This window comes from Protopterus annectens, chromosome 8.part0 (genome assembly GCF_019279795.1).
Source record: "Protopterus annectens isolate FY-2018-M chromosome 8.part0, PAN1.0, whole genome shotgun sequence".
Classification (NCBI taxonomy): Eukaryota; Metazoa; Chordata; order Ceratodontiformes; family Protopteridae; genus Protopterus; species Protopterus annectens.
Window position 1 is genome coordinate 459,958,719 of NC_056741.1, and position 27,161 is coordinate 459,985,879.

The following is a 27,161-nucleotide window of genomic DNA, read 5'->3' on the forward strand; positions in this document are numbered from 1 at the left end:
GTAAAATATATAAATAACTGCAATGTGGCCACAGGAAAATAGAATGCCTGAATGTTTTGTGCAGCAAATCAACAGCTGTCAGAATAGCCAACATGAAGAACAGCAGTTAAAATAATTTTCTTTTAGAGGGACTTTGTGAGCAGCAAGAAAATTATCATCTAAAACAGGAGTGTCCAACCCGCGGCCTGCGGGCCGCATGCGGCCCTCAGAGCTCTTCCATGCGGCCCGTGACCCTTCTATTGAAATTTCACTTTTTTCCGTGTGTTTTCATGTTCGTGTCCTTAAGCTGTTCTGCGCATGCGCCAACAGCGTCTTTCAGCTGGTCTGCGCATGCGCCAAAACACCGTTCGGGCGTTTTTTACATTTGCGGTAAACTAAAGTTTCAGCTGAAGGAAGGAGGGAGATTGCGGCGACGAAAGAGAAGACTCAGAGTGAGGAGGATTTATTTATTTTTACCAATGGACTACATCTCCACCAGTAAAAGGTAAGCTAAGCTATATGATTCTAATTTAAACTAAGGGAAGTGTGGAATGCTGCTCTTTGAAGAAGCAGGGCTGACTGACAGGGTGCCACTCACAATCACTTGTGCATTGCTCATTTTATTTCTAATTATTTTGATACAAAGTATAGCATGATGAAAGAATTAGGAATGGAAACTGGACCCTGCTCCCTTACTTATGAGATGTCTGATGCATTCCTACAGCTCTTTACAAGTTTTAGATTAGAACTAGACTTTTTGCGTATGTGTGGTTGTTTCAGAGCTATCGAAGTAATTAATAAACAGACTTACCCTTCTGTAGACTTTGTCATAATTCTGAATAGTAGAATGTGCAGAGAAACCTGTTGCCTGTTTAGTTTATTAAGGTTTTGACTGTATATGAAATCAGTACAGTGTGGTTATTTAAAAACTTAATGACTTAATATTCTTGAGCAGGGTTATCCTCATAGTGAATTAGGAAACCAAACGATCATATATTTTACGAAGGACAGGGTCAAAAATCCAGAAAATGTAATAATTGTGCTATGGTCTCTATATATCCAGTGTATAGTCAGTTTTCTATGCAATATTCACCGGATTTATATCTGCAGTAGTCTTGAACTACTACAAAATGATTAATATAAGTAAGGCCGTCTGTTGGAATGCAACATATATTAACTGATGTGTTGATCTGCTGCTACAATCCTGAGTTTGGTAAGCGTCGTCACCAAAGCAGGAATTATAACGGACAACGTTCTCATTCAGATGCTCGTGACTTCCTTGGCCCTTTAGTTTGTAAAGTAAACTGTCTTGTTAAAATGTTTTTTTTTTTTTAACTATCTCATTTAAAGTGCAACTGCTCTCAACACACCTGCCGTTCTGTTTTTACATACAAGCACTTAGCTTACATTACAGTTACAGGAAATGGGCTGCATTGTATGTAACAACGGGTGGTTTCCACCTCTGCAAAAGACAAATCCTGAAGTTAATATCGTACTGTGTGGCCAGATGCATTTTAAACTCTGCTAGTCATGACAAAAAAAAAAAAAAAAAGCTGACATTATTAGATATAACCAGTGGAACGACATGCTAATTGAAAACCCAAGACTTGGAGCAAATGTGAATAAATGTAATGAATGTGAGATATTGAATCACATTGTGCAAAGACAGTTTTGAAATAACTATATCAGATATGGGAAAGGTCTTTTAGCTGACACTAATAGTGCATGCACATGAGGTGAACTTTATATTATCAACTTACTTAGACTCAAGTCAAGAGTGACATGCTAATTCATAGTTTTTTAAAATGTTGAAATAAGTTACTGATACGTTTACTGGGATAGTACAACTGAACTCTAACAACCCCTTTATAAATGTGGCTAAATGTGTTGCAGATTCATAAAGTATCAAAGAAATTACAGTTGCAAATTGCTGCAGGACAGAGGGAATTTGATGCACTTTCTGTAGTTACCGAGTTTTGTATCTTGAAACTGTGAAAACAGTCTTAGGAAAAGACTTATTATTAAGTTGATTAAGTTAGGCAAGCCAGGGGGAAAATGCTCTTTACAAACCTGTTTACAGTTAAGGAAAGCATATTGTCAAGATGTCAAGTTTCATGCAGTATTTTATAATTATATGGGTGGTGATGTATGTAGAGAAAGAGGTGCTTTAAGTTGAATGCTCAGTAGAAGTGTAGGCTGAAAGCTTTCACATACCATGATCTTAGTTACATAATGTACCTTATACTTTTGAAGACTGAACAATCTGAAGTGGGTCATACTGAAGCATTGTGTGTTGGCTGATTAACTTGATTGATGCTACTAAACCTGAACACATACCTGTCAGTTAGAAAGAAATCTGGCAGTGGTTTTAATTTACCCTGAAATGTACAGTGCCATGTTTAGTTTTATATAGACTGTTTGCATTTGCTGTGGTGTTATAATCTGCTTCAGATCCAAACTTATTTTTTACTTGGCAAAATATTTCACTAAATAACATTACTAGATATAGGTCTTTCTGCACTGATGAGATAAATAACTACCACAAAGACCCACTTTTATTTTTGAAGAAAGTCTCCATATGGGCAAAGAGTATATTTTCTTGTAGGTGTAATTAATAGCTCCTCGGTATTAGCAGTTCAGCACTCAAAACACTTGCCTTTTACTTATGAATCTATATATAATCTTTGCCACATACAGCACTGGGTAGGTGTCCGTATTGTATAAAGTTCCATTATTTGAAAGTTAATCTACATGCCACACATTTCTCTTTTATTTTGCTTGTAACTCTCAAAAAGCAAGGATTGCACCCACATAGCTGCTCAGAAAACAGTTGTAGATGATGAATTTTACTTGCTTTAAATTTAAAATTTGTGCTGTAGAAATTTTGGTGGCTGTCTTTTTTTAGTACTGCCTACACTGCAGTTTGTTTGGGGTTGGGGGCAGGTTTCTGATGTGTCATATAGCTGCTTTCCCAAAATTTTAAACAAGAGTTAACATCTGTATTCAACACCAAATTAATTGCTTTTCATACTTCCCTGTAGTTTCTGAATTTATTCCAACTAGGGAAAGTTAGATGAAACACAACCCTACCAGTCTGACACATGCTTGAATGTGACAAAAGTGACCATCTCCAACTCCTTCAGATGGCAGTAAAATGGACTTCTCTCTGTAGTTACAAAGCCTGTCTCTTGACACTTATTGAAAATGCACAGGCTCTCTATCAGGCGAAGGAGCACAGGAACATCACTAGAAACGTGTTGCATTGCATGTTACACATCCCTCTTTAAAACAAAAAAAGTTAGAAACCAAGGTAAATATTGCATCATGGAAATGTTCCATGACATTTGCAGAGGCAATTGGAGAGACCCCAAAAGTTCCTCACCAAAAGGATAAAGGGACTCCAAAATCTGTCATATGCTGCCAGACTGAAGAAACTCCAGCTCTATTCAGTCGCATACCATCTGCTCAGAGGTGACCTGTGCCTGACATACAAGGCCATGTCCAACCCGGAATTAATGGACATGCTCCACCTCAAAAAATCCAAATCTACCAGATCCACTAGACTAGAGCAAGCGACTTAAACATTAGCACGAATATAAATAGGATAGGACATGCTGGAGGGATAGATTTGTCACCCAGAGACTCCCTATGTTGTGGAATAAAATCCCGGTCCATGTTAGGCAGAGCACCTCGCTGGCTCTGTTCAAGAGAAATCTTGACCGGTGGATGGGAGATCATAGGTTTACCCTGAATCATCTCTGTGTCACTGCTGGACAGAGGCACAACAAACTAATGGGCACAGTATTTTTTAACATAAGGGGTGGCGTAAGCCACAAAAACTCTGGGCTAGGCTTATAAATGCCTTAGGGCAGATAGCCTAGTTACCTAGTATAAACCTATGAACCTATGACAGACTGTGGTTGATGTGTAATTTAATCACTCTGGTAACATTAGACCTCTGTGGCATACATTCTGCCACAGTGATTATTAGGTGACAGATTAGGGACAGATTGCAAAGCTAGAAACAGAAGAATACATGAGCGCTTTGGACAACATATGGGCATTAAGGACATGATGGAAGACATGGACATCTTTAGGAAACCAGCAAAATCACAGGTATGATCTCATACAAATTGAAAGGTTCGTACCTGTTAATTTTTTTTCACAAATAAACTTTGATGTTAAAGTAGATGTTAGATTTAACAGTTTTTTTAATAATTCGAATGAGATATTGAATTTTAGGACAAATATGGGATGTATTAGCTCTTTAGGGGACAACACTTAATTTTAAAAATTAGTTATCTTCAACTCTTACATATATATATATATATATATATAAGGCATGTTTCAAAAACTTTAGCTTTATTTTACTACATATATATATATATATATATATATATATATATATATATATATATATATACACATAGATAGATAGATATAGATAGATATAGATATGGATATCTATAACTATAGATATCTATAGAGAGAGGAAGAACAACTAATTGAAGTTTGGGATTACAGAATGTCAAAACGTAGGAGCTGGGGTTGTGATATTCCTTGAGTAGAAGAGCTGAAAGAAAATAGTCTAGATAAACTCCCAGTGCTGGATATCAAACCTGCTCAAAACAAGAAAGGGTTGATTTACTGCTGCAATGAGAATACTGCTATCATATCTACTGCCACATCATCATATCCCAAACAAATCTACCTACACAAACACCTGCAAGCAAAATAAAACAAACAACTAAACCTCTCAGTCAGTAACAAAAATAACTATATATTAAGTATTTTTGCATTGCTCATGCGGGAGGGTAGAGGCTTTGCCTTCACATTCCCCTTATTTATATAAAGTAACTACATAATCACACTACATTTGGGAAAGGAGAAATTTGCAGATACAACATATCGGGCAATATAGTCTCATAATATACAAATGTTTACACTATTTCTATTTTAAACAATGAACTGTAAGATGTTTTTGCAATGACCAAGCTCCCTATACTCTCATAAGATGATTTGTCCCAACAACCCCACCCTTAAATATATATACTGATTCCATGGTCGGAGAACAGTGGCAAAGGGAGCAAATTCCCAATCCAGTTTGCACCAGCTTCAGGTTATCACTGACAAAATGACTCATAGTCCCTCAGTTTAAAACCCCTACACGTCTCTACAACAAAAACAAACATTGGTATACCTCTACTATATTTTTAACACTTGGTATAATTGTCTTTGGACATTTTTGCCTTTACATATCAGGTTTAGATAAAAATGCTTTAGATATTTTTTGATATTGAATAACATGACATTCTCCCTCGCAAAACACAACTCCAGATACCAGCTGGCAGTCCTGACAATGTCCCCTAAAGATGTAGTCCTGAAAACTGCTTTTCAAGTGAAATAAAGCTAGTGAAAGTGATCCAGTTACTGCAACTTGTGATCAGAACATTCTTTAATATCACACCGAATGACATTTGACAACCTTTATTAAACTTCCATAACATAGCTTTGATCATCAAAATTATTAATTACAACTAGACACAATATACTTGGTTCTAAACACAGCATAAACATCCTTGTAATGTTAATCAGGGCAGCGTACTTACTCACCCTGTCCCAGAAAGCAGCTTCCATACCTTTGCTCGCTTACTTTACTTATGAAGCAGCGTCCCATCTCACTTCCTACACCATTCATTGAATTACCTTCCACCAAATAAGCAGCATCCTTACCTCAGCTCGCTTATCTATTTAGCAAAGTTCCTCCAGCTGCTCATTTCCTTTCCCCAGCTCCTTGAAATGAACATCCATGCACCAGAGGGGAAACAGAAGAGGGCAAGCCTGTCCCTCTTCTCCGCCAACCAGCCTGATCAGGCTGTTTCCACTTCCTTCTACCCAAAACTGTTCAACCAACTACCTCTCATAACGGGAAGGGTTAAGCCAAACATCATTCGGTGTACCCATCATCTGTAAAGCCCTTAGAATCCTGCATACCATCCCTGAAATACGCCCTAATGAAACTAAAAGTAGGATTACCCATGACTCCACTGTACCACCGGAACATCCATCCAAGAGAAAACATTCCCTTTTAGACCGCTTCCTTCCAGCCATTAATCATGGCTCAACCTGAATGGAATGACAACCTATAGCCAGAACTCTGTCAATTGTAACATATCACCTTAGCCCACCAAACTATCCAGTTCTGGATGTGCAGTAACCCGATTACTGTAGGGAATAATCTAACTCCAAAACTTTAATTCCCTAACCCTAAATGGCAGAAACCAGCACCCCCTGACCTAGTTCCTGAAAACTCACCTATACTCAGCAATGAAGTACTCTACATGCCCAGCCATAAACACCCCCAATTCACTCATTACCAAATGACAATCCAGACTAGAACCCAGGCCACCCCACTCGGAACCTCCTAGCAACCATCCTAGCTAGAACACTCAAACTAGTAACCATCCTTAAGCTCTGTTTGTCCCTGGCCTTTCCCCTCAAAGGCTCTCTTCCCTTATGTTACCTATACTACTAGTAAGTAATTAAGACCTTGCCTACAGCTGCCATATCTTGCAGCCAAGCTTCCTTTAAACCTTCTAACTCCGCTGTAACAATGCACCCAGTTTCTAAAAATGACCCCTACCCAGCCACCTACCTACCATGCTTCCTAATACCCTACCTACAAAATTCACCCAAGCCACAAGTGAAATGATCCTTGTGCTACTCTGTAAAACCATAACCTGGTATGTAACATTAACACTACCTACTCAAGGGACAAATTTGTCACCCCAAAGATACCACCCTTTAGGAAAAAACTCTGGCATCCTGACAAACAACTCATTGGCCCTTCCCCCAAATACGGTTCAAACAACTGGATGAGTGACTATAACCACCCCAAGGTTGCAAGCTCCTGAAAGCTAGGGTCAAACTTCACTGGCTTGCAGTAGCCATAGGGCTTTAGCCTACTAAGTTCCTGTGCTCCTATGATGCTGTGACTCTACTCATCCAGTGGGATCCCCACACTCCCCATAAACCATCCCCAGCAGTTTTACCCTGGCCCCCCTACCTACCCCTTCTTTACTTGCCCCTTATACCAATGCAATAATCAGCTCCCACTAACTGAACACAGAGCTCTAACATGTTGTAATAAGGTGATTACTCAGACCCTCATTGTGCCCCATTCCAGTGGCAAGAACATCCATCCTATCAAAAGCATCACCATTCAGATCCTCTTTTCAAGCCACCACATGATGCCTTCTGCACTTCAGCAATCTGCAAAGAAAAGAAACACAATAAGTTCTATCTGCACACATACCAATAATTACTTAACATGGGGGCACTGACAAAGACCCCTTCCACCCCCATCAAGTGTTTTCCAAACTCTGCACCAAAGTATGGGACCAGCCCCCTCTTTTTTTTTTTTTTTGTTATAACTCATATCCCCCTTGGACAAGAGTGATAAGTGCTAACCGCAGAAATAAGCACCAAACTTGTCTAGCTTGTAATCACCCCAGAGCCAGTAGCCTAATTACTTCCTATGATACTGAGTGCTAAAAAACGTTATTTCCACAGATGAGCGCTTTCAGGCCATATGCCCTTCATCAGATAACACACAGTATAAAACCTCACATATTTAAAATAAATATCAGCCTATCACATTTCAATAAAAAGCCCTCCTTTTCTTTAGGATGGGTTTTAAAGGTATATACCTATTAATACCAGGAGACCTATCTGCTCCTAATTGCACTATCCACCTGGTTTCAGCACATTCAGTTTCATTTACCAAATTGCCCCCCCTGGTGTTTGGAATCACAACCTGTATCACCATAAATAGAAAAGAATGTGTAGGGTTACCCTTCACATGTAATGCCAAAGCATTACGCTCATTACCAAGTCTAATATCTGATAAATGTTTGTAAATTCTGGTCTTAAACATATTATTGGTTTTCCCCACATAGTAAGTTTCACATCCTTGACATACAGCTATATATACCAAATTCTTAGTTTTACAATCAGCATATCCTTCAAAAACATATTGTTTACTTGTCCTGGGATGTACAAATATTTGAGATTGCAATATGAAACAAGCCTTACATTGATAACATGGGAAGGTACCTTTACTATTAATCTTAATATTTCTCTTATTACTGGGTTCTTTACATAATATATCCTTTAGATTCTTATTCCTCCTAAAAATAAATTTCGGAGCATTCCCTATTTGTGTCTTAAGCTCTGGGTCAGTGTATAATATTTGCCAGTGTCGTTTAATGATATCACAAATGTTGCCCAAGTCACTTCTATAAGTAAGGACCATTTTAATGCCCTCACTATCATTTCCCTTGGTAAATGTTTTATTTTTATTTTTATTTACCCCTTCATGCATCCTTCTATTCATCCATGGTTTAGCTGTATTCTTCCTCTTCATTTTACTATGATCTATTAGGGAGCTAGTCCTATCAGATTTATACCCTCTACCTATTAGATTCTGTTGGAATCATTCCACTTCCTCATTAAATTTGTTATCATCACCACTGCATATCCTGGAAATCCTACACACTTGACCTTTAACTATGTTATCAAAAGTGTGTCTTGTATGCATACTACTATAATGAAGTAAGTTGTCACGCCAACATTCTTTCTTAAACAGTGACATGGTAACTTTCCCCATCACATCCCTTTCTATTCTAACATCTAAAAAATCTATATTACTGGTGGAATAATGAATGGTAAATCTAAAAAATGCAGAACTATCCTCTAAATACTGAACAAACATTTCTAACTGTTGTACATCTCCATCCCATATGAAAAAAATGTCATCTACGAAACGTACATAAAAACGCAAATATTGTGTCCATGCATGTGTAGAATTAAATATAACCTGATCTTCCCAATGCGCCAATACCAAGTTGGCGTGATGACACAGGGTGTACCCATGGCAACACCCTGTTTCTGTCTATAATACATGCCCTGACAAGCAAATACGTTGTTTTCCAAACTACTTGCAATAATTTACACACACATTGAACCTCATCATCATTAAACTGTGTTTTACAGCATAATAATTGTTCTATTGCTTGAACTCCATAGACATTGTCAATAACAGTAAATAAATTATTAACATCCAATGTCACAAACATTGACCTTGTCTCATTACTTGTTAATAAATATTCTGAAACAGAACCCAAAAAATGTGCTGTGTCCCTTAAAATCCTTGGAACATCCTCCACTATAGGTCTCATTGTGGTCTCCAACCAGATGGATATGTGCTCTGTGTCCCAACTCCTACCTGACACAATGGGTCTCAGGGGTGGGTCTTTAGCATCCTTCTGAATCTTAGGGAGGGCTTTAAACATCGGTGTAACAGGATTTTGTATGAATAAAAAATCTCTTAGGTCCTCATTAATAAAACCTGCTGAATGCATGTTCCTAATAGAATTGTGTACTTTACCTATGTGGTTATTAACCATGATGGGATTCATCCTAATAAAAGTATGCATGTCACTAAGCATCACATTTAATTTGGAGCAATACATTGATTTGTTCATTATAACAATTGCCTCCCCCCCTTATCTGCTTGTTTCACAATGATGTTTTCATTTTGTGTTAATTCTTGTAACGCTTTTTTCTGTTCAAGGGTTAAATTATGAAACTTTTTCTTCCTAAAACTATTAAAATATTCTTCAAATTCTTGTTCACACATTCTAATGAAAACATTTAATGCTGGATTAAAAATTGGCATGAAAGTGCTGGGATGTTTAAGTTTTAAAACATTGCTTACATTTTCATTTGCATTACTAATAACATTTCTAGTATCCTGATACATCTGTTGTAACATCACATTTCTTGCGAAACTTAAAATATCTAAAATCACCTGACTGTGCTCTGCTAGAGCCTCCGGTATAAACGTTAGTCCCTTGTTGAGTACTTCCAATGTTATATCATCCAGAATAATATCTGAAATATTAACAACAATATCACAATTGTCACTGACCCCCCTAGTCATTCTGACACCTTTCGTCTCTTGTGTTCGTTTGTCTGCGACACACTCCATCTGCGCACGTTCTTCTTGCTCACTGGTGCTGGCAGCATTGGAAAAGTTTATTTTCCCATAAGACTAACTTTAGATGCATCTGACTGGCTAAAAGCACAAGCATGAAGGAGTCAGTGGGGCAACAAACCAGGAAGGACAGCCAGGAAAAAACTTCATGCATAATTCATAAAGCGCATTATACCAAGATTACCCATTAGATGAAGCTGAAATCTATGTTCATAGTCAAGACTACTGAACTAAATAGGATTTACTTCTTTATTTTACTTTTGTTCCTTTATAATGAATTATGACACTCTGCTTCAAACAACTGTTTTATCCTAAGCTTGTTGAATTGTCAAGGTGATGAGTCACTCATTCAGTAAAGTAGATGTCTGCTTACAGAAGCTGTCTAGTGCACTATATTTTTCTTAGCTAGTAAAACAAAGCCACAGCGTATGTGTGTATCCTCCAAAGAAAACTTGTAACCAGAACATAAAGGCACACAAGGTCATCACACAACAGAATAAAAAAACTTACTTGTAGTGTAAACCAAGACGAATGGAACTCCACAATCTGTTAATAAGACTTTATTGTAGTAATAAAAGGTTAAGCACTTTTGTCCCTGTAAACATAGGATTTCTTCAGAGCAATTAAAACAACTGTAACTGGCTTTAAATACATTTGAAAAGGCTGATTAAATGTCATGCAATGCTTGTAAACTAAATTAAGAACACTCTTACCATAAAAGGAAGTAATTTAAAAACAAATTTCAATAAATAATACAATTTTTTATTTGTTAAACAAGTAAAACCAATAAAACAAAAACTTGTAAAAATTCGCAGAGCTTGCAGCAAGGTTGAAATAAATAAACCAAAACAAATGCTTACCCAATATACCACAAAAATGTGTGTGAAGGATTGTCATTTAATAATAAATAAAAATTGAGTGGATCTGTGTTGATACACAACCCTAAAGTCTCACTTTATAAGTCTTGAACCTTCATCTTTAAAATAGGGAGAACTGATAGATTTTCATTTAAGCCTGGTGGCGTGGTGGCATTTAATTTTAATTGCCACTGTAACTCTTGACTTTCAATATCTAACTCCCACCATCATCCCCTTGGGTTCTTTGGAATAATGTCAAGAATACCAAATCTAAATTTTGTGAACCATTGTCAAACCAAGGTGTGCATAAAAAGGGCATTATTCAAATTTTCTTTAGAAATGGCGTAGAGGTGTTCATAAATTCTTTTTCTCAACTGTCACTGTTTTACCCACATAAAAGAATTCACATTTTTTTTAGAAATAGTAATGTAAATAATATGTTTAGTAGCACAATTACCAGTTTTTAAAAAATATATCAAAAGATAAATCCTGTAAGGAATGGGCCCTTCCAAAATATAGGGGCACTGTTTACATGTTCCACAATGAGTGGTTCCTATAAGGTTGGGAGGTAATGGTTTGACGTGTTCAAAGAAAAATTTAAAGTTCCTATCAGTTTTAAACCCAAAATGTGGTCTACCTCCTATTGCTTCCAAAATTTCAGGGTTACCTTTAAATATGATCCAGTTTTAGAAAATATATATTGTATCTCTTTTGAGCCAGAGCCAAAGGGATAACCATACTATGATTGTAGTTTTGTTCCTCAGCTTCTTTCTTGGTGCAGTGAGACATAAACTGTCCCCAAAAATGTTTTAAACCTTGATCCCCATCCCTTAAGAACTTCTTCACTTATTCTACATAACATGTCATGGGGATGCCCACTTTCTAGGAACATTTGTAGAATTTTACTCAATTCAATTTTGAAATTTGCCAAGTTCGAGCACATCCTTGCAGCTTGAACTAATTGCCCCTTGCAATTAGTGCATTCTTTTGGTGTCATTGGTACCTTGATGATCAAGGTAGATATTAGAGAATGTGTTTTTCCTATAAATCTTTGAAGCAATGATACCATTTAAGTTTTCGTTTTATAGGGTAATGTCTAAATAATACTAGTATCTAAAAAGGTGGTAGTGAATTTAAAGTATGAAGTAACATTGTTTAAGTAATCAACAAATTCCTCAGGATCCTGTGGTCTCTTTTTCAAAGAATGAATATATCATCTAAATAACATAAATAAAGGTCCCACTCTTTTATTGAATGTTGTGTGAAAAACAAATTTCACTTCACAAGCGTACAGGACTAACTTGGTGTAAATGGGTACATAACTTGCACATATTGCTACACCTTTGGTGTGCTTGAAATATTCCCCTTCAAAGGTAATGAAATTGTTTTCTAATATAATTTCCATGACATTGATACCAAAATTCACCAAAGTATTGTTTCCATGCCGAAACCCAGGACTGAACCAGGGACCTTTAGATCTTCATTCTAATGCTCTCCCAACTGAGCTATTTCAGTGTAGTCAATTCTCTAATAGCCTCAGAAAATAAAATAAACCTTCCTGATATGGTATAGATGTAAAGCGATGGACGACATCAATAGTGGCAAAGCAACACTTGTTACTGTACCAATCCTTTTTGATTTTAGAAAAGAAAATCCCAAGAATCTCTGAAGAAGTAATCAATAGGTCTTATGGCATTTTTTAACCACCTACTCTTTACGCAATACAAAACAGAAGGGAAATGAAATTATATGAATTGTAATCCAAATATGATTTCTTACACTGAAAACAGAGAAAAATATTTGGATCATTTGGTTTACAACACAATGTGGCACAGATCAGAAAAAAATAAATATTTGAAACACTTGACTATCATATGCTTCAAGTTAAAAAAAAATCTTTAAAAGGTTATAGGACTAAATTTCCTTAATTAACTATATACTTTGGTGGCTTTCAGTTGTACAGTTTTCAAGAGACTCTTTTTATAGCATTACTTTATAAAGTGAATAAAAATAATGAACTTGTTATTTGTTGTTTTTTAGTTTGTTTGGTTTTTTTTTTGTTTATTTTGTTTTTTTATATCTGCTCTGTAGCTGACTTGTCCCCAGCTAAATAAAGTGTTCTTTCATATCTGGGTAAAATTGCCTTGATCTGGGAAATAATAATTATCTAATTTATGAACTGAGTTGCAGATATGGTTGAGCTGTAGGATTAAATCAAATTACTGTGCACACTACATACACCAGTTTAAACACAAGCGCTTTACTTGTGTTTGTCAAACCTTTTGCCCCAGATTTTCCAACATGCTTACCTACGGCTCAGCTTTATGATCTATGACATCATGGTCTCAACAAAAATGACAGTTTAAGAATTCACAAGATCCCAAAAATAGCACGTTAAAACTGTTGGAGTAAGTATTTAAAAATGGTAACACTGTAGCTCCTCATTTAGAAAAACACTGAAACCAGAAAACCCGACGAATGTGTTATTTTGCTTGCCTCAATTTGTACTTAGGTTCTGAAGACTAAAAAATGTCAACCATTCCTGAAAAATGTCCCACAGCTCTGAAGTATGTCTATGAGTGGGAGAGGGCATTTAATGAATTAGACAATGACAAGCTGGGCACCAACAAAAGTCTTGAGATTGGGAAGACGATGCTGCATATGCATTCTGAGGAAAGGCATTTTTATCACACATATAGAGGATTAATGCACTGGAAAATTAGGGCCCTGGACCGATATAAATTATACTGGGGGCACTCCTATGGTCAAATATATCTGTAAGTGCATAGAAAAAGTGCATTTTTATTTTAAGGTTATAAAAAATGGCAGATTGGAATACCTTCATTTTTCTACAGTCCCTTGCCCAGTCATTCCACAACTTTATGGGCTTCCAAAGATACATAAATCACTGGAGCACCCCCCCCCCATGAGACCTATAGTTTCTACCAATGGTTGGATAACTGAGCCTATCTCCATATATTTACAGAAACATTTGCACCATTATTTAACAAGCTGCAATAATGTTTTGAAAGACACTACAGACTTTATTTAATTAAGAACATGGTACCATGGCTTACATGTTAGTGGGTTACATCAGGGCGATTATTTATTTGTGACTCTAGACATTTCATCTTTATTTACAGTTATCCATAACAGTTACGGGATTGAATCCATTAGAGAATTTTTGACTGGACAGGCTTCTTTACCAGCTAGACAAGTAGAAAACATTTGTTGTTTGTTGGAATTGGTGTTAACTACTAATGTGTTTTTGTTTAATAACCAATTTTATTTACAATTAACTGGTGTAGCGATGGGCACATCTGTCGCTAATACATATGCTAACTTAGTTCTTCATCAATGGGAAACAAAATATATTTGCAGTGATTTTAATATTTTAAATCGTAATGTTTGTTTTTATCAGCGCTTTGTGGATGACTGTTTCCTCATTTGGAAGGGAACATCAGATGAACTTTGTCATTATATTAATTATTTAAATGGTATGACTAGTTTTTTTAAAGTTTAAGATGGAGCATTCAGAAAGCAAGGCTATTTTTTTAGATTTACAAAAGAGTTGAAAGACAGTGCCATTGATACCAGCATACATAAAAAGGATGTACATGTTGGTAGGTATATACATAAGAGTAGTATGCATGCACCCTAACACTGACAATTCCACCTATTTGAAACAACTTGATGAAATGCAAACTGATTTTCTGAATTGTGGCTATGACCCAATTTTGATTTCAGAATTAAGGGATAAAACTATAAGGGACAGGGATACTCTCCTTAATCCTATTTTTAGGATAAATGATGGATCTACTATAAATCTGGGTAAAACCAGAGAAGATATAGCCAAGGTCAGATATGTAACAACATTTAGTGCTAAAACCAAGTTTCTTAAACATATTATAGAGAAAAATTGGGTTGTTTTGATGGCATCCCCAGAAGTAAGTAATATACTTACCCGACTCTACTTCTCATATAGGAATATGAGAACTTTGAAAAATAAGTTATAAGGATTTTATTGGTAGACAAATTCCTCAAGTTAGTACGAGGTTTGGTACATTTGGCTATTTGAATTGTACATGTTGTACTGACATTTTTGGTAAAGGAAGTGAGACATTTGTCCTTCCAGTTACAAGAAATAAATATACCTTTACAATTACAGCCAATTGTGTTAGTATTAATGTTGTTTATTTGGCTACCTGCATTCAATATTCTTGTTTTAATGTGAGTAAGACCACTAGAAAACTAAAATGGCCCATTATTGAACACAAATCCGATATTAGGAGAAAGAATAAAATAATGCATTGTATAAGCATATAAGTATATATGTATTCAGTATTGAGAAAGGGTTCTTCCCGAAAGCTTTGCGTTTTATAAAGTTTTATAAGCATATAAGTACCCATAGATTTAATTTCAGGGTGATAGATATAGTGTATGCATCTATGAGAGGTGGTGATATTAATAATTTCTTAGAAATTAAGGAAAATTAATGGATTCTGAGATTCGCTGTTGACCACTCACCTGGCTGTAATACAGCCATAACTCTAAAACCAATTTTAGTGAGCTTATATTTTAAAGTTTAGATTTTTATTGATGTATTGTTCTTAATCACTTATCATTAAATTATGTAATTTATGCGTTTTATCATCGCATGGTTGGCTGGCTGCAATCATCAATCATGTGATGGGTTTGGCTCTTATTTAAATTTAACTGCTTTGATATTTGAATTATTTGTAGTATCGAAGAAGGGTATAGTCTCGAAAGTTTTGCTGTTGTAATATTAAAAGTTTTTCTCAACGTTAGTTTTTCAGATTGGAATACCTGTCAGTATTCCATAATGAGTTATCTAAATCACTGAAAACATTTTCCCTGGGATTCAATAACACCTACACTAAGTGTACACAGTTCTGAGTGAACAGACAACACAGACATAACTCACACCTTCTTCTTCCTGGGTCTATATTAGATCACCAAATGCTTAAAAAAGCGAACGGTGATTGATCGACCCTATGTAAGCAAAAGCTTACAATATCGAACTTTCAGAACAGTGATTTTTTTCCTAGGAAAAAAATTGCTGTTCCAACAAAAAAAAAAAAAAATACTTTAAACATTAAATTTAGTGGGGGGCTTCGCCCCCCACACCCCCCAATGTGGGGGGCTGTGCCTCCCACACCTCCCTACTTAAATATACCAACTCTGAGACCATACTACAGTGTTGAAAATGGCAAAGTAACAAAGCGGCCAAGCAAATTCTTTCCCAGGGAGAGAATTCGCTTAAAAGCCGCTTCGATATTTTACCGTTTCAGGCTTTTGTGTTCAAATAAAGATGCATTCAAAAGAATGCACCTTCGGTCTTCTAATAGGGAACCCTTCTTCCTAATTTTAGTTTTCCTACTGATGTTCTTGCACCTTTAAATATTGACAGGGATTCATAAAGGTTACCACCAAGTGTAGACTACATGTTCACTTAGTGCAATATTTCTGAGTGACTAGAAAACACAAAGAATGTGATAAGAATTTTCTTGAATACATATTGTGTACATTTTTTATTTTAAGGTTTTGATACAAGCAGACTGCTACCCATCCTTGTCCCAATGTCTGATTCTGGGATACTAGATATCACCAGTGTTATTACATCTGAAATGTGATGGAATTGGAAACAAATACTTTGACAGGACAAGGATAAAGGTTTCTTTATTTTTTTATTCAGAGTTTTTAACTGCAGATGTGACTTAAGTTAGAAGATCATTTTTGTGATTTCACACTACATTGATATATGTACTGTCATCATTATGGCAAAGACATAAATAAACATGGAGATTTCATGCCCAATATCACAATAGTGAGTGATTAAAAGAGATAAATGCAGAATAGAAAATGTCTGGTTTACTGTAAAGAGATGCATACATATTCTTATACAAGATCATTCATAAACCACAGCAGAAATTCTTGGAGATGAAGGAACTATAAATGCTACTAATAAAGCATATCATGTTTAATAACTTACAAGGAAAGGTTCTGTGACTGGATGCATCCCAGATTTCAGGTAGAGAATCTCAACCAGCCATCTTTAAATATCACTATGGCACTCCTACATCCATGAAGTGTTACTTGCAAAAATGCAGGGTGACCCAGAAATGAAAGAACAGGATTTATCCATCTGGAAGAAGAAGCCAGTGATATATATATATATATATATATATATATATATATATATATATATATATATATATATATATATATATATATATATATATATGAGTTCACTACATAATCTCAAAATTTTGAAATACCGAATGTCAAAATCTCGAGACTATATAGCCGAAACCCCTAAATACCGAAAGAACAGAAGCGCAAAATTTTAAATCCCGAACGTACTACACACATACAGCACACACATACACACAACTTTCCCCCCACAATCAAACATATCATCCTACACTAGAGATAAGCAGGGGGACAAGCCCCCCCATGCCCCTCATGTGGGGGGGTTGCGCCCCCACACACCCCTACTTGTGTGACAGTGTTGGATAAATGATCTTTGATATATCATACAAAAAAGCAGAAATATCTGGAAGTATTCATTTGTACCAATAGCTAAGTGAAAAAGCCATCTTAGGAAGAAGGTTTATCCCTGACATCTGTCAGCTCATATTATTAAATTACTGACTGATTAATAGCCTGATACATGAACAAGTTACACGTATTTCAAACATCATCATTTTATTTCAGGATGGAATTCTGTTTGGAGCTGTAGGAGCCTATGACTGGGATGGAACAGTGCTGAAAGAAAGCAAATGGGGTCGAATTATACCACCAAGGGAGGTCTTTGAGAAGGAGTTTCCAGTAGAGTTGAAGAACCATGCAGCTTACTTAGGTAAGAGCCAGAGTTTGCCTCCATGATTTTTACCTGCTGTAACTTGTGTGCATCCTGTATTATACTAAGAAGGTGCAACAGTACAGGTAAGAAGGCCATGATTCACAGCATGTGTCATTATAACAGTGGGTTTCCTTAAGTGATCTGACAGAAATGCATCTCCTTAAAAAAAGGTTGTATAACACTGATCCCATAAGATGTTTGGATTCTGCTGACTAGGACTTTCTTCTGATTTGATGAGATGTTTTGGTAACTTAGATATTTATTATAGGCTGGATTCATAAACTTTTCCACAATGTGTACACTATGTATACACTTTGTGCACACTTTATGAATTCAAGAGCATCCCTACCACACTGCTTGTGCTGTCTATTCACTCAAAAAGGTTACACTAAGTGTACGCACAGTGTACATTTAGTGGTAACCTTTATGAATGTAGCCTATGTCTGTACATGTGAATATTCCACAATGCCTGTAAAACTGCAGAGTTCAGTGAAGAAGACAAAAGGGATTGCTCACTTTCCTTCAGTTTAAATATTTTTTTTTGCTTAATACACGTACAGCTAAACTACATAAAATTAGTGATCTGATACCCTATACATGACTATTTTTGCAGCTTCACCTATTTATTATCTTTAATAACTCATTAAATCTAAAACAGGAAATTATATAATGAGTAAGCATGGAATATCACATTGCACACCATGGGACATCCTAAACTGAATGAGTGAATAAGATACCTACATGCTATACAAACACATCATGCTCTGTAGTGTGTGTGTGTTGTGTGTGTTGTGTGTGTTGTGTGTGTTGTGTGTGTGTTGTGTGTGTGTTGTGTGTGTTGTGTGTGTTGTGTGTGTGTGTGTGTGTGTGTGTGTGTGTGTGTGTGTGTGTGTGTGTGTGTGTGTGTGTGTGTGTGTGTGTGTGTGTGTGTGTGTGTGTGTTCAGTGCATACACATCCAGCTCACGTCTTTATGCAGGTGGAATATTGTAAACTTTGAGAACTAAGTTTCAAAAATATGAATATTTTGCAGACTGAAGTACTAGTTTGCAGTTATTGGCATCACTTGATTCTCACCTCTCGTAGGTTACATCTTGTTAACACTGGAGTTGTAGATTCTCACTTCTCTTAGGTTACATCTTGTTAACACTGGAGTTGTAGATTCTCACTTCTCGTAGGTTACATCTTGTTAACACTGGAGTTGTAGATTCTCACTTCTCGTAGGTTATATCTTGTTAACACTGGAGTTGTAGATTCTCACTTCTTGTAGGTTACATCTTGGTAACACTGGAGTTGTATGCTATCTTTGTGTTTAATTTGAGCACACGTTTCATATAAAAGGCTGCATGGTCTGAAATTTGTTTTGTTTTATAGGTTACACAGTCTCTTCTGTAACACTGCACAATGGTCAAGTGCTGTACGTAGCTGGAGCCCCCAGGTTTAAACACAAAGGCAAAGTCATCTTATTTAACATGACAAACGATGGAAGTATCACAATCTCTCAGGCAATGACTGGTGAACAGGTAATATATGAATGAATGGCAGTGGGATTGGATCTGTATACTAGGTTTTAAAATACATAGAAAACTAGTGATGGGTTTCACGCTGTATTGGGGCAACACAGCATGTGAGATACTGCCAAAGGAGTGACATACTGCTTTATAAAGATAAATTGACATAAGTTAACATTCTTACAGAAATGTACACATAGGGCATGTATTCTGACATTCCCTGCGATACAACTGTCCATGCATGTAAAACCTATGCTGATAAAATAATATGCAGACATTAATAAACCATAATTGAATTAAGCATCAGTAGAATGTGATTGCTATATGCCACTGACTATTGCATATCAGATTTCCTGTTGTTATATGAAATTTTAGTCCTAAACTTCATTCTACTGGTCTTATAGAACTAGATGGTGCAATGCTTTTGTAAACAAGATGAAGCTTGATGTAAAGACTTTTCATCTTTTAAAATTCCAGGACTTTTCTTAAGGTAGATTATCCTTGATCTATTTTCTGTATATTGAAACATATTAGAGTGTTCTTCATAACATCTAACATCATTAAACGTAAGCTGTAATATAAGTATGGAGTGAAGACATTGCCTAAAGCAGCACATGGCTAAGGCAACAAAAATCAGTACACTGCAAGACTGCAAAACAGATAAACTGTTTCTAGGAATCTGGTTTAGTGGGTTTGTTCCAAAAGTAAAAGGTAATAATTCTGTCAATTTGGTTAGGATTTGTACGTTTCCTATACCTGTTAGTGCAGATTCCCAAGAGATATGGAATATTTTGAAAAATAATTTGGGCACTACATTGTTTTGTCAGGGGAATGCAAAATAGTTCCCTCTTTTGCCTTTGTTTTTATTATTTTATTTTTAAGAATTTATTTATTGAAATTTTTATGTGCTTACGTTTAAATAAACTAAACTTGCATTGCAGTAAAGTCTTTTTGTAATAGAAACTGAAAGAAAATGAGTCAAAGCCAAGTTTAATCAGATGTTCTCACCTTCTTACCTCCAGAATCATGGACAAAACTAAAAATAATCACCAGCAAAAATCTCAGATATGGAGTATTTCTTTAATTAGTACTACTGAGTTTAAGTCGTGACAGTATAAGTGGATATAACTAACATACATTTTCAGAGGTAAAAGTATAGCTTTAATTGTTGTCATTACTTGAGGACTACAATCCACCATCATTTTGCAAACCAAGCAATATTTGAACCAAAATCAGAGACATCACTGAAAATCAGGGACACTTCCAAGGTATAACTAACTGCTGCAGATAAGTCATACAAATCAACTGAGACAGAGAAAGAGATAGAGAGAGTGAGCAAGAAACATGCAGAGAGAGTTAATGCAGAGGGTGACAAGAGGTTGTTCCACTACAAAGCCTTGAAGTGTAACAGAATAGGGATGTTAACAAGCATGCTCTGAGCTATACCTCTCAGCTGTCCAGATTTTTGCAGAAAATTCAGATTTTTGCCTCATACATTTGGCCTGTTTCTCATAAAATTGTGGTTATCTGGCAAATCACTAGCAAATCATTGAGGACTGAAGTCAGGAAATAATGGCAGGAATTTGAGTTTCAGACTTCATATCCTTCAGAAAATTCAGGTTCCTATCAGAAGAGTGAACACTTAAATTAGTGAATGCTCTTATATCGAACTTTAAAATGCAAAACCTGAAAATGTCGAAGGCACGGAACATCGATTTTTTTCCCAGGGAAAAAAATTGATGGGCCATTCTCTGGACTTTGCTGTTTTCTCCACTGTGGTGTGATCACGGAGTTGGTATATTTAAGTTGGGGAGGTGTGGGAGGCACAGCCCCCCACATCAGGGAGTGTGGTGGGCAAAGCCCCCCCCCCACTTTATTTTGCCTGTACATTGATTTTTTTTTTTGGATCATCGAATTTTTCCCTGGGAAAAAATTTGATGATCTATTCCTATTTTAAGGTTTTGCATTTTTAAGTTCGATAAAAGAGCGTTCATTATTTTTAGCATTTGATCTTCTGATATAGACATGGAAATTCATGCTAATGCAAAATCTGTTTGTCTATCAACTTGCTAAGTTTGTAAGTGCAACATTTGAAAAGTGTCCCTATTTGTGGGCCTTTGTCCCTCCATTATTTGTGGCTTTGTCCAGATTTCCAGCTCTAAGAGGTTGCGAGTTATGCTCTGAGTACACTATAACATACATGCAAAAGCCAAGGAGGGGTGACCAACATGATCAGGATGCTTTTTGGCAGTAATTTTAATTTATTTTCCAATTTATTTTTTAAGTAAAAAAAAAAAACATCAGCACAAAGTCAAGAGACCAGAATGTTGCTTATGCTTATAGAAGTAAAAAAAAAAAAATTAAGGGTACTTATCCAATTCTTACAATTTGAGTTATACAGAGTTGGAAGCATTAACACAGCTGAGTCATTCAGATAAAGTTAGATTTCTGAAAGTTGACAAAGGAAATGGGTTGCTCATCATGGAATATAGTGACTATAGGAATTCCACGAAGTAAAGAATTTGTTACAGATAGTTACAAAACAATTGTGATTTTATATGAGTTACTGAATCAAGGATACATTGAACATGGGTTGTATACTTTTCCTTGTGTTGAGCAGCCACAATTAGGGAAGGCTTTTGGAATTTCAAAAATCCAGAAAGATTAAAAGAAACCTCCTTTTAGACCAACTACATCTGCACCTCACAACAATACTGTAATTATTGCTCATTATCCAGATAGCGTATTAAACTATATCACCCAGAATTCTATATTTTATCTAAAAGATTGTTAGGTGTTTCTGGATTTGTTGAAGAATTATAGTTTTCAAGGTAATGAGAAATTTGTAGCAACCATTGATGTAGTATCATTGTACACGTCCATTGATCAAGCCATAGGGGTAGAATTTGTTAGAAATTTTTTTAAGCAAATTTACCAAAGTTGATAATGTACAGATAAGTACTATTTGTTTATTGTTAGACATAGTACTAAACAATGATTTTTTTGAGTTTGAATCTGTCATTTATCAGCAAACCTCTAAGGTGGCAATGAGGGCTAAAATGGCTCCGGCTTTTGCTAATTTGGTTTTGTGTTGGAGGGAGAGCACTGTTTTAGTCAAATTACCCCTGCTTAAGTTTGTAAACATTTATAAGAGGTACATTGATGACCTGTTTTTATCTGGACAGGTAGTTTTGATGGGTTTGCTTTATTGTCAAATGCATTAACAATATTATTACTTGGCTGTCCTTTACAATCAGTGATTTTGGTGAAAATGTTAATTTTCTAGATTTAAATGTCAGGATGGCTGTAATACATGGTTGTTTTGAAAGTAGATTACAAAGGAAGAAAACGTTCACTAACAATTATTTGGATACTGGAGCAGACATTCTTCGTTTATGAATTGGAGCATTTTTCATGGGCAGGCCATTAGACTTCATAGATTAATAGGTAATAAAAATTTGTTGGAAGAAATTGACTTTTTAGTCAATATGTCTGATGGTAGGAATTATCCATAGACAGATTAATTTACTTCAAAGATGAAATTATTTGTCGTAGGAACAGTAAATTCTGTCCCATTTTACATAGTGTGTTTGTTCCAAAAGTAAAAGGTAATAATTCTGTCGATTTGGTTAGGAGTTGCACCTTTCCTATACCTATTAGTGTAGATTCCCAAAAGATACAGGATATTTTGAGAAATAATTGGAAAGTTATTTTGGGAAATTGAGATGTCACTAAAGTTGTGGGGAACCAACCTAAATTTAAATATAAAAGAGGTATTAATTTGAAAAGATTATTGGAAAAATCGAATAGTACTAGTATTGTTAAAGTAGAAACTTTTCCCTGTTACAATTGTAAATACTGCAGATATATTAGTGGAGTCCATAGTACTCGTTTTCTTCATTTAATAAAAATATTGTAGCTAGATATTTTTATAATTGTAAAACAGAAAGAGTTGTTTATCTTGCTAATTGTTGTAGCTGTATAAGTTACTATGTAGGAACGACTGTGAGAAGATTATCACAAAGAATATATGAACACTGTGTAGCCATTAAAAAGAAGGATTTTAGTAATTTTCTTGTTAAGCATGCATCACAATGTGTCAACTGTCAGTTTTAGGAAATTTTCTTTTTCTGTTTTGGAAGCAGTAGATCAGAAATTATTTATCCAAAGTTTCAACAATATCCTTGAAAGTAATGAAGTGAAGTAGCACATTTTGGTACAGGTAGCTAGAGAGCCTGGGTTAAATAAATGTATTAACATTAGATATACATTAAAAAATAAACTTGTTTAGAAGAATTGTTTATTTTATATCTGTCCTTTTATATTATACACAAAAGTTTTTAAGAAACTGTTTTTTAAATATAAATGAAGCTTTATAAGGAATAATGAGATTGTCCGTTGGATTGGTTGGGGTGTTTTAAACAAAATACATCATGGTCTGTTAGAGTATTTAAATGGAATATGAATTTTAATACTATTTTTTGATGAAGTTCTAACTGAAATAAAAGAATGAAATAGCTTAAAATTATTTATGTGGTGTTCAGCAGTTTTGTTTCCGACAAAAGGGTGTTTGGTATTAGTTGCATTTCCCTTTTGTATTCATTAAGTGGTTTGTTCCTTACCCAAAATGCATTAAATGGAAGTCTGAAATGAGGCCTGAATGCTGATTTTTCAACAATGACAAATGCAATAAATGAAAAGATAGAACTGATATTATAGCAAAATGCATCATCCTTGCAAGCATTAAATTTAAAAAGTGATATCAGCAAAACATTCATTATCGTACAAACTGAGGCAAATTAGCATAGCAAATTTATATTATTCCCACATGCAGTTTGTCAGAATGTTCTTCCTCATTCTATACATGCATTTGTCTATAAATTACCTTCTTAACAGAACATCACAGCTTTCACCAATAAAGTACGCCCATGCCCCACATCTGCTAATATGAGTGTTTCCCAAAGTGTAGTCCTCATGCCTCTGCTGCTTATTTGTTCATCAATGACTTTCCATGGGAGATCCCTAAGCTCAGCTATGTGCATTATGCATATGACATACTCATCACCAAGGTAGCAGCTTGTCATAAGGAAATCAATTATTTCCTTCAAAATGACTCCAAAACTTTCTGCAATTGGCTTCTTAACAACAGACTTATACTAAATACTAAAAATTGACAGTAATGTTATTCAGTATTAGTAAAAGGCTCTCCTCATCTCAGCCTAGCAAAATATTGTCCCCGGTCAGCAGTCTCTCCCAGTCATAGCACAACAACAATGCCTCAGTCTAACTCTGAACTTAACCTTATTATTCCTACCCCATGTCAAACAGTCGCAGAAGGTATTTGCCCAACTCAAGGTACCCTAAAAAAAACTCACATCCTAACAGAAACATGACACCTTCTTACAATTAATGTTTTCTTGCCACAACTAAGATACTGCTGATCTATCTTTGTCTTACAATTTTCTAAGATCCTTGATATCCCCCAGAAGACTGAGAATAAAATTGTTAAATTCATCCATCTCAGCTCATCCTAAATATTAACAATCAAAAACTTCATCTAACCCCCAGTATAGGGCAGAGCTTCATTCCTACTTAATTCCCTGACTTATAAAATATTTAATGATCACTACTGGCAACCATTCCAATAATTGTTAAACATAAGAACTCAGCATATGCCTTAAGGATCACTAATGAGAATCTTCTTGTCAAACCATCCTACACATCAGTAATTTAAGTAATTGTTTTTCTAAATTAGCAAGGGAAAATGAAATACAATCACACAGAAGATCAGAAGATCCACTACCATCCAGTCTCTTTTGCAAACCATGCAATATGTGAAGTTTGCAAGTGCCTTACAGTGAAACAGCTAAGGACATATGTGTGCCCCCTCAAAGAGATGGACTAATTGAATGCTTTAATGAAACTTTAACGTCTATGTTACAAAAAGGCTATAGGGAAAAATGGGAACAATTGGGACCCACTGCTGCCACATCTTCTCTTTGCTCTAAGAGAAGTAATTCAGTCCTCAACTGGATTCCAACTAATTGGATTCTTATACGTCACTCATCCCAGATGCTTGCTAGATATAACAAAAGAAACATGGAAGGAAGAAAATGTTCCTTTAAAACTCTAATAGGACTTTTTTTCATATCTATAGAATGGGTTATAAACTATGATGCCTGTAGTAAGAAAACATATGGACAGGGCAAAACAAGATCAACAGAAAACATAAAACAGAAATTCTCATCTGAGAGAGTTCAGAGTAGTCTCTAAAGTACTTTTATTAGCACCCTCTGCTAAAAACAAGTTCCTTGCAAAGTGACAAGGCTCTTTTGAAATGACAGAGAAGGTAAGTGAAGTAAGTTGAAATATGGGACAACTTAGAAAAAAGGAAACCAGAACAGTTGTATCACATAAGTGTTCTGAAACAATGAAGAGAAACTTCTACTGTAGTTGCAGTAGTAAGTATGCTTGTAGAAGAAATTAGGGTTCTCATAATGTGTCCTTAAGTTAAACTACAATAGGCATTATCAGAATTTCATTAAAAGGAAGTGCAAATATTTGTACTCAAAAATAAAGACATATTCTCAGAGTTGCATGCTAAAACCTGTCTAATTCAGCACAACACAATAACTGTGTCTGAAGAGAAACCACATGTAAAACTGTTTTGAATACTAGAGTCCAAGTGCTAAAAAGGAATGAAATATGAAGAAAAGCTTACACTTGGTAATCAAAAGTATCCCAGATTGAGTAAAATTCTCCCATTGTACCGGTCCACAATCCTGATGAGTCTATAAGGTTTTGGAATTACTTCAGGAAGGTAAACAGCATATCTAAAGTTGAATCATATGCTATGCCAAATGTTAGAATTGATTGAAAAACTGGATATGACTGGGTATCTGTCTATTTCAGACTTGACCAAAGGATATTTGCAAATCTTGCTAGCTCAAAGAGACTGTGGGAAAAATTCTAAGGAAGAAATAAAATGTTCCACATCCGATGGGTTCTTCCATTATAGAATGTTGCCTTTTGATCTCCATGGAGAGGCCGATGAACAAACTCCTTAGACCCCAAGCTACTTATGCAGATCAACTCAGTAATGTTATAATATTCTCTTAAGACTGACAGAATTATCTTTTCAAAGGTCAAGTTATTTTAATTTCTGTCCATCGGACTGGATTGATGGCTAATCCAGCTAAGTGCAAGTTAGTTACTGTAGAAGCACAATATCAGGGCTATGTGATAGGCTGTGTGCTTGTGAAACGGCAGGATGAAAAGGTGAAAAGCAGTGCAGAAAATTGACAATCAACCACCATAAAGCAAATTAAATGTTTTTTGAGCCTGGCTCACTATTATCAGCAGTTTGTTTCTGATTTTGTCAGTATTGCACACTCTTTAAATGACATGATTAAAGGTAACATTCCACTGAAAGTGAAGTGGCCAAATGGAATGGAACATAACTTTAGGCAGTTAAAGAATATGCAGTGCTTTGTATCCATAGTCAAAATCCATGGTTCCTAATACCCAAGATAGCCTTGGAGATAAGCATAGGTGCCATCTTTCCTTAGTATGTAGTGGGGGAAGGAACACCCTGTTTGCCAAATTTTGCTTTTATACATTTCCCCTCTGACTATCAAGATTCCCTGCAGTGGATGCCCATCTGTTCCCCCATGGAGAAAAATTCACAGATCCACTGGTGTCTTTTTACTGTGAATGGCCTAATCCTTCCCCTGGTAGTGACATAAGCACCCATGTAACTGCAAGGACTATCTATTCCCTTTTGTTCACTCATACATGCTCCTACACACAAGCCAGCAAGGGCTATCATCATTGGCTTGGATGAGCATATCCATAGCCTCCCTACACTTGCTTC

The 27,161-nt window shown here is 35.7% G+C and overlaps 1 protein-coding gene across 1 annotated transcript in view; it reads left to right on the top strand.

The window, feature by feature from the left end:
- The window catches only part of ITGA10 (integrin subunit alpha 10), an 837,220-nt gene that overhangs the window by 430,403 nt on the left and 379,656 nt on the right, over positions 1-27,161 (top strand). The window contains exons 11-12 of the mRNA XM_044079978.1: positions 17,632-17,776; positions 19,152-19,300. Coding sequence (XP_043935913.1) covers positions 17,632-17,776; positions 19,152-19,300 — 294 coding nt within the window. The remainder of the gene's footprint in view (positions 1-17,631; positions 17,777-19,151; positions 19,301-27,161) is intronic.